Source organism: Hyaena hyaena, unplaced genomic scaffold (genome assembly GCF_003009895.1).
Source record: "Hyaena hyaena isolate Hyena2069 unplaced genomic scaffold, ASM300989v1 scaffold_1023, whole genome shotgun sequence".
Taxonomy (NCBI): Eukaryota; Metazoa; Chordata; class Mammalia; order Carnivora; family Hyaenidae; genus Hyaena; species Hyaena hyaena.
Window position 1 is genome coordinate 489,101 of NW_024081653.1, and position 15,116 is coordinate 504,216.

General features: G+C 42.5%; 1 protein-coding gene across 2 annotated transcripts in view; it reads right to left on the reverse strand.

Moving 5' to 3' along the window:
• Nucleotides 1-10,591: 10,591 nt before the first annotated feature.
• Nucleotides 10,592-15,116, reverse strand: part of ACSS1 (acyl-CoA synthetase short chain family member 1) — a 55,003-nt gene continuing 50,478 nt past the window's right edge. Inside the window, exons 9-13 of one of the 2 annotated variants that reach the window (XM_039221811.1) lie at nt 14,525-14,637; nt 14,008-14,205; nt 13,156-13,283; nt 12,980-13,043; nt 10,592-10,704 (exon numbers count right to left, since the gene is read on the reverse strand). In XM_039221811.1, the coding sequence (XP_039077742.1) occupies nt 10,681-10,704; nt 12,980-13,043; nt 13,156-13,283; nt 14,008-14,205; nt 14,525-14,637 (527 nt within the window). In that variant the 3' untranslated portion in view covers nt 10,592-10,680. Of the gene's footprint in view, nt 10,705-12,979; nt 13,044-13,155; nt 13,284-14,007; nt 14,206-14,524; nt 14,638-15,116 lie in introns of those variants that run through there. The other variant, XM_039221812.1, reaches the window with a different exon arrangement.

Sequence of the window (15,116 nt, forward strand, 5' to 3'; positions counted from 1 at the left end):
TTACAACACTTGCATACCAACACCAGAGAGCCTGAGCATGGTAAGGAATTACTGCGCCAGGGAAGACAGAGACTCAGGGAGGGGAGCCCACTGCTGGGAACCACTTTTCCCCAACAGCATCTGCAAGTTCTGGAGGAGAAAGTTGGGAGGCCATGCCATGTTTCAGACAGCTTGTTCTCAGTTGGTTCAGAGACATACCAGTAAGAGTCCTACTGAGCCATGTGCAGCAGAGCAGTGGTTCACAGCACTGGCTGGCCCAACATGAGCCTGCTTACACTGGTTTCCCTCCTTCCCTGCTTCACAACCTCATTCCTCACACTTGTCCCTAGAATCACACTCCTAAGCAAATCGCCTGCACGAAAGCCATAATTTCAGGCTGTGCCTCAGGACCATGGAGACTAAGGCAATAAGAGATCTAGAAAATAGAATGTGAGAAGTTCCAACATAAGAGAAGTTAAGGATCTTCAAAAAAAAAGAGACCAAATAGGCAAAAACTACATTTGAACAGATAATGATTGAAATATTTCCAGAACTGATTAAGACGGACCAAGAAGCCCTACAGAGCCCAAGCAGGACAAATAAAAACAAGTCAACCAGAAAGTAATACTTCAAAAACCAAGGACCATTGGTATTCACAGGCGGAGAAAGTATGTATTTACTTGGTTTAATCCTGTTAGGCAGCAAAATTCACAAACAGTGATGAAGGGAAAACTTACATAACTCCAATTAGAGGTCACTAAAACTCAAGTTGGCATCACCACCCCTCCAAAAGCACTGTCTCCAGGAAAGCTTCCTCTCAACCTGGATTTGGGCTTCTTCCCCCATCGAAGATAGATCTACTCAGCGGTCAACAGTAAGGTGCCTTAAAGGAGTAATAAAATAAAACAATAAAACTAAAATGCCGTTGATATTCTTCACAGCTCTCACAAGAAGAGGCTACAGCTTTGGTTTGAACTTGGGGTCAAGGGTGCAGTCAAACCAGCCCCATCCACACCCCAGCTCTGCCCCTTTCCCCACCTCTTCTGCAAAGTGAAATGAGAGAAGGAGATGGAGTGACCTGCCCAGGGCCTCCTTGCACACAGCGCCCAGCAGTGTAAGCATTGCTACCGTGTTGCTGACATTGGGTATTGTGAGGGCAGTTGGTGCAGTGGGTGAAAGTCAGCTCTGCAAGGACTGATGGCTCAGGTTCATTCCATGGCCGAATCTCCTTTCTCCAGTAAGGCCCAGGACACTGGGTGAGAATTCACACTCCCTTTTCTTTTTATGAACTCACTGCTGTGAACCTGGGATAAGCATGAATCTGAATCAGCTCATGACTTATCTTTAGATAACTGCTGTGATGAACATTAGCCATGATTTTTCTATTTCTAGACTTAATAGGGACATTTTCCCTTTGGGAATTAATTATATTGAAAAGCTGAATTTTCCCTTGAAGCGTAACTTTTGTTTTGTTTTAGCTTCTCTAAATGAGAATTATTCTTCAAAAATACCACAAACTGCTTTTTTCTGAACCTGAATGGAATTTCCCTTTGGTGTTTATAGTTATTACCAATTTCATGCTGGCCTGGAGATGTACTTAATGCCAAGATTAGCTGTCTCTGGATTCCAGTCCAACTCTGTCTGTTTCCACACTTTCAGATGTCTCCTCTCTGCTTTCACTGTAGCCGCCTTCTCTTCTTTCTGCGTCTCAGTGGCCCTAACTCAGTCTTTACTAGGACATCTCAGTTATTACAGAAAATCCAAAGTGAAAAGTGACATCTGGGGTCAGGAGAGATATGGTACCACTTGAACAGTCTCTGCACATCTCCCCACCAGGCTCCATTTTTTTCTGTGCTGTTCTGTTCTGAGATAGGTCCTGGCTCAGGGAAGCCAAAATCCTACTGTAGCTCATCTCTGCATCCTGTCTGTAGCCATAGATCATTCCTGTAAAAGAGTGATCCTGCCCTGACTTCCCACCACATCCTGGGGTGCAAAAATGTGTCTTTCCCCAATGCATTCAGTGCCTGGCTGAGGCCCCTGGGAATCCCCCCAGCCTCCCTGCCCCCTACCTCCAGAGCACAAGAACAAGCACTGTCCTTGGGAACAGCCGTTCTCAGTTCTTGCTTTGGTCCAGTCTTTGTAGGAAACAATTGGATTGGGGCCTTTCACATCCCATTGCCCATGGCCCCAGTTCATAGAAACCTCATCCACCCACATCTAGAGAAAGGACAAACCTGGATCCTGGGACGTCTCTCTCAGGCAAACCTGTGTTTTTCACAGAGGCAGTCTGTGACACTGAGATCATTTTTGCTTCCCTGCCCTCTGTGCTCCAGATCAGTGCCCACCACCAGAACCTTGTATGATGGTGGAAATGTTCTTGTCCATGCTGTCCAATCCAGTACCTATTGGCCACATGGCTATTGAGCATTTAAACTGTGGCTACTGCCACTGAGGAACTGAATATTTTATTTTATTCCACTTTATTCTGTATATATGTTTTACTTATGCCTAAATAGCACAGCAATCTAGACACAGGTAGGTTTACCAAATAAGAGTCTAAAATAGGTGAGCTCTTAGTGTATATTTCTTCCCTGTAATGGATTTCCTCCCTAATGGAATTTTTTTCAGTATTCTCTTTTGAATGAATAGGTCCTTTCAGTTTTGTCCTCGAGATTATGTTCAGCAACAATATCATTATTTGATCATAAACATCAAAACAGAAGGAAGAGAATGAACAAAATAAACTTTATTTGAACTACCCTGGTCACCGTCCAAGTTTATATCCAAGCCATTTCATAAATAGCACCATAACTACAGTCCTCTAAGTCCACCACACATGCAACAGGTCTAAGTGCATGGTTCTCTGTTGCTAAGCACTGCTTGTTACTTAGCAACAGAGAACAGACCATCACTCAGCATATCTGTAGACTATAGCCAGTGGCCACCTGTTGGTGTCACAGGCATACTTGACTCGTCAGAAAGAAGCCAGCATAGTTGTGACCCATAGGAGGTGTTCAGTACCCCAGACATCCCTTGAACACCTACATAGCTGCAAGGCACATATAATGTGGGGTTAAGATAAGGACAACCTTTCCCTGTTCCCAAGGACCTGGCTCAGCAGGCTGCCTTCACGTGTGTTCCACGCCATTGGCCCTCTTGTTTAGCTAATAAACACTTTTACAAACCAAAAGGTTTATGTCATCTTGCTAATGTTCAGATGACTTAAGGCATACTTACAAAAAAAAAAAAGAGAGAGAGAGAGAGAGAGAGATCTGATTCAGAGTTCCAAGTCTCATCTTTGAACTTCTGTGGTTCTTCCCACGCCAACCACAGAATGAAGGACAGACAGTTTTTAAGGATCCAGTTCTGGCCAAATTAGTGCTCTAACAAGCCACCTGAGTTTTCATGGGCTTCCCTGGACATCCCCACATATGCTGACCTTCTACCAAGAGACATTTGAGGTGGAAAGGGGAATCTTTCCACATCACAGCTTGAAGAAACAGAATACATGAGTGGTTCTAGAACTAAAATTGGAGCACATTCATACCATCACTTTTAAGAGTTAGGTTTCACTATACATAAGCCAGGGTGAATAGAACTATATACCAAAAAATGATGCTACAAGCTTGAAAGTTCTCAAGATAGCTATATTTAGATAGAGGTACAAACATTTTGAATTCAGATTCCCCAGTATGCCAACACTAAAAAGGCACCCTCTGACCCTCTCCACATTTCCCCATGGGCAAAGGCACAAAAGGATAACTCTAAATGTTATAAAGAGCATGTATAAGTAAATCTGCACACTACATTGTGTATTTGCATATTATTCTTCCAAAATATAAAAGTATAAAAATAAAATTTCTGCCTTTTGTATCTAGAAACAACTGGGGGAAAAATATGATTGCTTCTAGTTCTCAGTCATCTGAGCAGGCACGCCTCACCTTCCTGTGCTGTCTGGAGGTAACACAGAAATGGAGATGACAATAACTTTTCATCCCAGGAAATGAAATTCAGGACAAGAGAAACATATGCTAAGCATAACAGATAGTATCTCTTCATAGGTCCTCAGCAGAGAGAAGGAGGCAGAGCTTAGCACAGACTTCACATTTGGGCAGCGTGGGTTACACTCTGGGAGAGGAATGCTTCTGGGACAGTGGGAAATGAGCCAATCTGAGAGCTATATTCTGGAAGGATGGTTAGGGGTGTGGGCACTGGGTCTTGGCCAAAGCCCATCACTGAGCAGCAGTTTGTTTGTCTTTGTACTTCTGGTAGGCTTTCAGTATTTCTGTGATGACATGGGGGTCCTCCAGGGTGGTGGTATCTCCCAGATCCTGAGCTCTTCCCGTAATTATCTTCCTCAGGAGCCTCCGCATGACTTTTCCAGACCGAGTTTTTGGAAGACGCTTCACAACCTGTCAAGGAAGGGGTGTGGAATTCAAGTTCAGGTGGTGCCCAGACTCCCAGCAGTGTCCAGCTGCATTGGGATAACAGCAAGGGATGACACCCTTGCTGGGGACTCAGGAATGAATGATTGAGATGCTAGGCCTGCCCTAAAGACATGGAGACCTGTGGTCTCTGGTTTTATCTTTCCACCATCTGGACCTAAAGCTGAAATCAACCCGAAGGGCAGAAGCAACCATGCATCAGGGGTTTGTTGAAGATTTTCTCCAGGTCAGGTATGCCCATACCTGGGTCTGCCTCAATGCTACAGATACCTCCATCTCCCATCCACTACATTAATGAGGGATCCCAGGTAGCAACAGAACCAAGTATATGCCATGGCACTTCGTTTCCACCAGCTGGCCTGGCCCGAAGTGGATTTTTGCTGGCATAAGTGGTAAGAGCTACTTTATAGAAAAATGTTGTCTTGCTTAGTATTTGAAAATTTAACATTTAACATTTTCAAACAGCCATGGTCCCTTTAATGTCAAAAGCAACATCCTAAGGGCTTAGTTTGGGGCTTATTTAACAATGACCTATTTTTTGAAAATAGAGTTCAGGTCTCCCTGAATCTCTGGTCACCAGACCAATAGCTTGATTTCCTATGACACCAGGGGAGGCTAGGGCCATTCTCACCTTAGATGACCTCCTTTGACCCAAGGAAGGCTGTGGGGGGAAATGTTAACAAAGGAAGGAGTGGAAACCTAACAGGGTTGGAGAGTTGGCCCCATTCTTCCCCAGACCTGACTCTAACACAGACCCCCCTCAGACAAGGTCTGGCAGTGTCCCCTGCATTGACACCAGGAGATATGTTCAGAATCCAACTTGGGCTGGGGAACACTGGTACTTTCCACATGTTTCTCAATTTAAAATCTCTAATTTTCAGAAGAAGGCAGAGATTTAAACAAAATGCAACAATGGAGGAATTTATCCCAAATGCAAGAATAAGGTAAGTCCATGTCCAGAGATCTAAGTGGATCAGATATAAGTAACATGACTGATGGAGAATTTAAATCAACAATCATAAGGATACTCACTGGGTTTGAGAAGAGAATAGAAGACATTAGTGACCCTTAACACAGAGATAACAGAGTTAAAAGAGAATCAACCAGAGATGAAGAACTCAATACATGAGATTAGAAACAGGCTTGATGCAATGAACAGCAGACTGGAAGAAGCAGAGAAATGAATCAGTGACTTAGAAAACAAAATAATGGAAAATAACGAAGCTGAACAAAAGAGAGAAAGAATTATGAAACACAGCAATAGACTTAGGAGACTAAATATGACTGCATCAAATGTAATAATATTAACATTTATATTATAGGAGTCCCAGAAGAAGAGGAAAGAGAAAAGAGGACAGAAAATTTTTTCAAAAAAATAATAGCTGAAAACTTTCCTAATCTAGGGAAGGAAACAGACATCAAGATCCAGGAGGTACAGAGAACTCCCACCAAAATCAACAAAAGCAGGCCAACACCAAGACATATTATAATTAAATTTGCAAAATACAGTGAGAAAGAAAAATCCTAAAAACAGCAATTAAAAAAAGTCCTCAACTTACAAAGGAAGACCCATAAAGCTAGCTACAGATCTGTTCTCAGAAACTTGGCAGGCCATGCTATATTCAACACACTTAATGAGACAAATCTGTAGCCAACAACACTCTATCCAGCAAGGCTATCAGTCAGAGCAGAAGGAGAGATAAAGAGTTTCCCAGACAGACAAAAACTAAAGAAGTTTTTGACTACTAAACCAGCCCTGCAAGAAATATTAAAAGGGGACTCTGAGCGGAAAAGAAGGACCCAAAGTGACAAAGACAAAAAGAATCAAAGAAAATCTCTAGATTAAATGACAAAACAAGTAATAAAATGGTGATAAGTACATATCTATCAAAAATTACTTTGAATTTAAATGGACTAAACAATCAAAAGACATAGAGTAACAAAATGGATAAAAAAACAACAATACAAGACCCATCTATGTGCTGCTTACAAGAGACCCATTTTAGAGGTAAAGATACCTGCAGATTGAAAGTGAGGGGATGGAGAAACATTTACCATGCAAATGGATGTCAAAAGAAATCCAGAATAGTAATACTTATTTTAGACAAAATAGATTTTAAAACAAAGACTGTAACAAGAGACAAGGATACTTTATAATCATATAGGGGATAATCCAACAGGAAGATATAATAATTGTAAATATGTATTCTCCCAATATTAGGAGTACCCAAATATATAAGATAATAACAAAAATAAAGGAATTAATAATAATACAATAATAATAGGGGACTTTAACACCCCACTTACAACAATGGACAGATCATCTAAACAGAAAATCAACAAGGAAACAATGGCTTTGAATGACACACTGGACCAGATAGACTTAACGTATATATTTAGAACATTTCATCTTAAAGCAGCAGAATACACATTCTTTTTGAGTGCATATGGGACATTCTCGAGAATACATCACATATTAAGTCCCAAAACATGCCTCAGCAAGTACAAAAACACTGAGACCATACAATGCATGTTTTCTGATCACAGCACTATGAAACCAGAAGTCAACCACAAGAAAAAATTTGGAAAGACCACAAATACATGGAGATTAAACAACACGCTACTAAAAAATGAATGAGTGAACCAGGAAATCAAAGAAGTATTAAAAAATATATATATATGGAAACAAATGAAGATGAAAACACATTGGTCGAAGACCTTTGTGATGCAGCAAAAGTGGTTCTAAGAGGGAAGTATATACCAATACAGGTCTACCTCAAGAAGCAAGAAAAATCTCAAATAAACAACCTAACCTTACACTCAAAGGACCTAGAAAAAAAACAATAAACGAAGCCTAAAGCCAGCATAAGAAGGGAAATAAGATTAGAGAAAAAATAAATAGTATAGAAATGAAAACAAAATAAAACAAAATAAACAATAGATCAGGTCAATGAAACCAGGAGCTCAGGTCAATGAAATCAGGAACTGACTCTTTGAAAGAATTAATAAAATTGATAAACCCCTAGCCAGACTAATCAAAAAGAAAAGAGAAAGGATCCAAATAAATAAAATCACAAATGAGAGGAAAAATAACAACCAACAACACAGAAATACAAACAGTATTACAAAAGAATACTATGAAAAATTATATGTCAACAATTTGGACAACCTGGAAAAAATGCATACATTTCTAGAAACATAAAAACTACCAAAACTGAAACAATAAGAAATAGAAGGCTTGAACAGACCAATAATCATCAAAGAAAATGAATCAGTAATCAAAAAACTCCCAACAAAGAAAAAGTCCAAGTCCAGAGGACTTCACAGGTGAATTCTACTAAATATTAAAGAAGACTTAATACCTATTCTTCTCAAACCATTCCAAAAAATAGAAAAGGAAAGAAAACTTCCAATTCTATGAGGCCAGCATTACTCCCTTACCAAAACCAGATAAAGACTCCACTAAAAAAGAGAACTACGGGCCAATATCCCTGATGAACATGGATACAAAAATTCTCAAAAAAATCCTAGTAAATCAAATCCAACAATACATTAAAAGAATTACTCACCACGATCAAGTGGGATCTATTCCTGGGTTGCAAGGGTGGTTCAATACTTGCAAATCAATCAATGTGATACACCATATTAACAAAAGAAAAGATAAAAACCATATAATCATTTCAATAGATCCAGAAAAAGCATCTGACAAAATATAGCATCTATTCATGATAAAAACCATCAACAAAGTAGGTTTAGAGGGAACATACATCAACATAATAAAGGCATATATGAAAAGCTAACATCATCCTCAATGAGGAAAAACTGAGAGCTTTTCCTCTATGGTCAAGAACAAGACAGGGATATACACTCTCACTGCTGTTACTTAACATGGTACTGGAAATCCTAGAAACAGCAATCAGACAACAAAAAGAAAGAAAAGGCATCTAGATCGGCAAAGAAAAAAGTTAAATGTTCACTATTTACAGATGACATGATACTCTATATAGAAAACCTGAAATACTCCACCAAAAAATTGCTAGAACTGATACACAAATTCAGTAAAGTCACAGAATACAAAATCAGCATACAGAAATCTAAGTTTTTATTTATTTATTTTGAGTGAAAGAGAGAGAAAGAAAGAGCACCAGGGAGTGGCAGAAGGGAGGGAGAGAGAGAATACCAAGCAGTCTCTGCACTGTCAGCGTGGAGCCCATATGGAGCTGAAACCTACGAACTGTGAGATCATGATCTGAGCTGAAATCAAGAGTTGGATGCTTAAACAACTGAGCCACCCAGGCACTCCCGCTAAATTTCTATAAACCAATAATGAAGCAGCAGAAAGGGAAATTAAGGAGTCAATCTCATTTACAATTGCACCAAAAACCATTAGATACAGAGGAATAAACTTGACCAAAGAGGTGAAAGACCTGTACTCTGAAAACTGTAAATCACTGATGAAAGGAACTGAAGATGACACCAAGAAATAGAAAGACATTCCATGCTCATGAGTCAGAAGAACAAATACTGTTAAAATGTCTATACTACCCAAAATAATCCACACATTTAATGCAATCCCCATCAAAATACCAACAGCACTTTATCACAAGAACTAGAACAATCCTAAAATTTGTATGGAACCTCAAAACGCCCAAATAGCCAAAGCAACCTTGAAAAAGCAAAGCTAGAGGCATCACAGTTCCAGACTCAAGGTACATTACAAAGCTGTAGTAATCAAAACAGTATGGTACTAGCACAGAAATAGACACACAGATCAATGGGACAGAATAGAAAACCCAGAATGAACTCCTAGAGGAGAACACAGACAGTAACCTCTTTGACATGAGCCATTGACTTCTTTCTAGATATGTCTCCTGAAGCAAGGGAAACAAAAGCAAGAATAAACTATTGGGACTTTATCAAAATAAAAAGCTTCTGCACATCAAGGAAACAATCAACAAAACTAAAAGGCAATCAATGGAATGGAAGAAGGTATTTGCAGATGACATATCTGATAAAGGGTTAATATCAAATATTTATAAAGAACTTATACAACTCAACAACCCCCCAAAAAACAAATAACTTTTTTTTCTCAAAAAAGACATCCAGATGGCCAATAGACCCATGAAAATTTGCTCAACATCACTCATCATCAGGAAAGTACAAATCAAAACTTCAATGAGACATCACCTCATACCTCTCAGAATGGCTAAAATCAACAACACAGGAAACAACATGTCATGGTGATGATGTGGAGAAAGGGGAACCTTCTTTAACTGTTGCTGGGAATGTAAATTGGTGCAGATATTGCAGAAAACAGTATGGAGGTTCCCCAAAAGTTAAAAATAGAACTACTCTATGATCCAGCAATTGCACTACTAGGTATTTACCCAAGGAATCCAAAAATACTAATTCAAAGGGATACATGTACCCTGATATTTATAGCATTATCCACAATAGACAAATTATGGAAACAGCCCAAGAATTCATCAACTGATGAGTGGATAAAGAAGATGTGGGCTGTGTATGTGTGTGGGTATATATATATATATATAGTCACAAGACAGACAAATACCATATGATTTCATTCATATGTGGAATTTAAGAAAAAAACAAAGAGCTAAGGGGAAAAAAAGAGAGAGAGATGGGCAAACCAAGAAACAGATTCTTAACAGAGGGGAGGGGGGTAGGGGAATGGGTGAAATAGGTGGTGGGGATTAAGGAGTGCACTTATTGTGATGAACACAGTAATACGGAATTGTTGAATCACTATGTTGTACATCTAAAACTAGTATCACACTGTATGTTAATTAACTGCATTGAAATAAAAACTTTTAAAAAATAAATAAAATCTCTTAATTTTCTTCACCACTCAGACCTGCTTCTATAACTAGCTTCCACAGGCCAAAGTAAGAGAGTGCCTAATCCTGCCCAGCATGGTCCCCTGAACAGGTGAGTTGTGTAAATGTTTGCTGCCAGGTCTTCTGACCTCCCCCTCTCTCTGAGGATATAGCAACTCACCATCCCCACCTACTTCCCTGGAAGCCAAACAGCTAACTTTCTGCTGATGAAAGTGATCACTTGTTGTATGTTAATTGTGGGAAGCAGAAAAGGAGGCTTACGACAAGCAGCACCATCACACCTGAGGGTCAGGTGCCACTCACCAGAATCTGATCGGGCACGGCATACTTGGCAATCTTGTTGGCCACTGCTGACCTGAGCTCCTTCACCACCAAATCTGGGTCACCTGCGTTGTCCTTCAACACAATGAAGGCAAATGCAGCTGGAAGGAAGCAAAGGTTTGGGGTGTATTAGACCACAAACCATCTCCTGAGGCAGACCACTGTATATAGTCACCATAAATCCTAAAGATGTTTAAATCATATGTTGGTGACCTTGTAGCAGCTGCTTTCTTTCATTGTAGCCCTAAAGACGCACTTCCATTTCATCCAAAGCGGAAGCAATTCTAACAGCTCCTTTGAACATCCTAGCAAAGCCAACATCTAGTTGAGAGCTCTCTGGGGCTCTTGTGTTGACTGGCTGGGGGGTGTGACCTTGGGGGCATAACTTAACCCCCTTCCACTGTCCCTGCATCTGTGAAGTAGACCATAATGTCAGGAAAATGCTATCTACTCCTGTGAGATGGTGCATGGGAACACAGTACATGGCACTAATCTTGTGCATACATGTATAGCATGGTGGGAACTAGCCAAAGTAGCTATTAAAATGTAAATGAAATTAAGGTTAAAATGTAGTTCCTTGGTCTCATGAGCCACCTATAGCTATGGCTACTGTCCTGGACAGCACAGATTAGGAGCAAACTCCATCTTGGCAGGAAGTTCTGTTGGGCAGTGCTGACTAATCAATATTTTAGCATAAATACTAAGTTTTGTCAGTATCTTTCCAGGTTCCAGAAAGGATTAACAGTGGTTCCCACAGGTCTTTACATTTCTTTTCAATCCACCTGGGATAATCTTGTATATGTGGGACCCAGGGATCCAATTCTATTGTTTCTCCACATAAGCAATCTCAGAACCACTTTGGACAGTCTCTTTCCCATGGATTTGCAATGCCCTGTCATAAACAAAGCTCCTATATATGGGCAGCCTGTGTATACCGGCATTAATTCCATCTCATCTTAATTAATTCTCCCCATGCCACATGCCACCTAACCTACTATACAGCTTCTTCATTGATTGTGTTTACTGTGTGTTGTCCATCTTTCCCCTCTACTCCCTCACCTTCCAGCATGAAAGCTCTATGAAGCAGGGACTTTTGTCCCTTGCCAGGTCTGGGTCTTAATCAGACAAGACCCAGAGCCTCCCCTCAGTCATATCAAGTGCAAACACAGGGAGTGGGGACAAATAGGTACCCAACATCTTTTGCTTTTGTGTATTACAAATGGATAGCTGTTCAAATTTGTTAGAAATCAGAAAAATGTATATCACCATACCCATGGACACACATGTCCTCCCCATCACTAAGTGGCCTGGTGACCCCAGAGTTACTTAGGTGCAGCTTCTACTGATGGGATTATGAGGTGGCCCAAGGCCTCTGAGTGTCACACACAAGGACCTGTTCCCGTCTCTGTTCCCTTCCTATCCCTGCCCCCATTCTGGCACTTCCCAGTTTCTTACTAAGGAAAGGGTGGCAGCCTCATGAACACATGCTTCTCATAGCAACTGAAAATGCTTTGTTTTTAAAGAACTTCAATAAATGTTAAATTTTACAATGAGTCAATTTAGATAAGGCGTTTGCACAAATAATAGACCAGAGGCATACAAATGTGGCAGGAAGGCAGGTAACGATGGGACGTGCTGTGACAGAGGCTGTCCCTGACAGCAAGAGGGAGAGTGCCCAATCCCAGGCTGCTTGGCTGAGCAGTGGAGGATGGTCTGCCCAGCTGTGCAGTGTAGGGTCAGCAGTGTCTAGCTCATGCCAGGCCAAGCAAGTATAGACACTGTGCACTGAACACTGTAATACTTAGGTGATCCTGCCTCTTCCCACACCTACCTGCTTAGAATCTGGCAGACTTTGGAATAATGTGTGTCTTTAATAAAGACCACCCTGATCTTCATTTAGCGTTCCCCTGGCATGTCATTCTGCAGTGGGAACCACAGGTCAAATTCCTCCAGAGCAGCAAAAGTCCACTCCAGAGCACACTCCTGTCTGCCAGTTCCTGTGGCAGCTGCAAGCCAGCACCACATGCTGTGACCAAGCATGGGCAAGGAGACGCTCTGAGCATGACAGGGCATTTCATGTGAACCCTCTGTAACTAGGCCACCACATGCACACAGATAGATGAAACTCCCAAGCTCAGTAGAGGCCAAATAGGTTCTGGCTGCTTGTAGATGTGTATCCTCATGTCCTTAAAGGATGGCACAGCTAGGACATTTCAGAAATCTGACCCTTACATAACATGTGTGCAATCAAGTCTCCTGACCCAATATCTCCATGTGAGACAGAAGGGAGCAACAGCTTGACCCATAAAAATCCCTTACCACCCACCCCCCACAATGGGTGTAAGACAATGAGGAGCTCCTTTGGTGGGTGCTCACCTTCTCCTTTGATGTCATGGGGGTAGCCAATGACAGCAGTCTCTGGCACAGCAGGGTGGGTAGCCTGTGCAGAACACAAAGCAAAACATGCAGGAGGTGAATCCCCTGAGTCAGTACACAAGTAAATCTGAGGCCTCGAAGAGGTGCCCTAGCCAAGGAGGCCAGGCCATGCTCACCATTGCATCCTCAATCTCAGCGGTCCCCAGCCTATGACCGCTAATGTTGATGACATCATCCATCCGCCCAGTGATCTGGTAGTAGCCGCCCTCAGTCCGGTAAGCCCCATCTCCGGTGAAGTAGTAGCCTGCACCACAATGGGAGAATTCAGCACCAACACCACTGAACCAGGACCTGGCGGGGCTCCCTTCCCTCCAGGAGGGACACAGTAGTACCCATACCCTGACTCTCTCTATAAGAGAAAGCCCCGAAGCCCCAGCTCAGCTGACTTCCTGCCTGTTCACCCTCCTTGCAACCCCTTGTGGACATACTTCTCTAGATAGTGCCATCTGGCTGTGTGCTAGAGATAGGGCAGTGGCTCTGAGTCAGAATTCTGACCACGTCATGACTGCAAACGTTGGGGAACAGAAGATACACAAGGAGCCCACCCAAGTGTGCCCAAAAGTGAGTCTCTTTCACACAAGCTTGAGACTGAAGATGATGGGTTCCAACAGGCACATTGTGTATATAATCTTCCAACTCAGCAGCACAAAGCAAAGCAGGAAAAAAAAAAAAGTAAACTGGAAGAAAACTCAGAGCCATCATGGCAGTTTTCCAGAGTGGTTTCTTCACCCTTCTCTCTTAGTAGCCTAAGGCATGCACACCACAGTCAGGCACCTTGGGCTCTGCGTGCAGCCCCACTTAACCCCCAGATGTTCTTACCATTCCAGAGACCAAGGGGCCTAGGGAGGTGAAGGGGGCAGGATTCCAACTCCAAAGTGTCACTGCTCTATACTCAGTCATCATTTTCTGAGCCTATGATTCCCAGTGTGTGTAAAAATGCATGACATGATCCACTTTAGCCAGCTCACCTGGATAAGGCTTGAAGTAGGCCTCCATGAATCTCTGGTGGTCTCCATAGATGGTCCTGGCCATGCCTGGCCAGGCCTGGGACAGGCACAGAGCCCCAGAGACATTACCGCCCTATACAACATTTCCCTACAGACCCGGAGACACACATGTGAGAGAAGTGGCAGGTTGTGCTTCAGAAGGCAAAAACTAACATTCTTCTGAAAAATGATAGAGGGAAGTGTCAGAGATATGCATGAAAACAGAAATATGAAAAATGACAAGGAGGCCCCAAAAGGAACTGCCTTTCTCCTCTGTAAGGAACCAGCCTGGAATGGGCTTCCCAGAGAACCTAGGGCTCACGCCATGGGCAATTTCAACCATGTCTTTGAATGCTTGCCCTCCTCCACCTACAAGAGCCTGGCACACATGATGTGGGACAGTGGGCAGAGGAGGCCATGAAGGCAGACAGGAGTGTCAGGAAGTCGGTAGGGAGGAAGCTCGGCATGGAGGACGGAGACACCTCTGCAAGGCCCTTACCTTCTCGTCCATCAGAACGGGGATGATGCCATAAAAGGGCCTCATCGCCATGGCAGGGAGGATTTCTGCTCCTTCTTCTGAGGGGCGTGGGGCGATGCAGATACCACCTGTTTCTGCAGGGAGAATGGGGAAGAAATGCAAGATGGGCCTAGCATGTACTGGGATGTTTATCTAGGCCCTGCCATTGAAGTGTCCATGACAGACACACAAGTGCTCTCCCAGGGTGGGAGCACTCTCCCAGTGCTTGCCCCTGTCTGCAATAAGGAAATAACAAAGTGATCCCAGTGACACACAGACCTCTTTCTGAGGCAAGCCCAGACTTGGGTTCTAGTCCTCTTATCTGCAGAAATGAGATGGAGACCCAAGGTGGAGGGGTAAGTCCCAGGAGCTATGGCTTCCTCCCCTCATCCTTGGTCTGTGGGAAAGGGCAGAACCCACCCACTTGCACAGGAAGATGGAGAAAAAGAACTGTTTCTGGGCCAGTGCCTCCCCCCCCACACCCACACCCACACCAAACAATGAAAAGCGATGCTCACAATTCTGTTCTCACATCTCTGGTACTTCCCTCTATCCATCTGCATGGATATGTCTC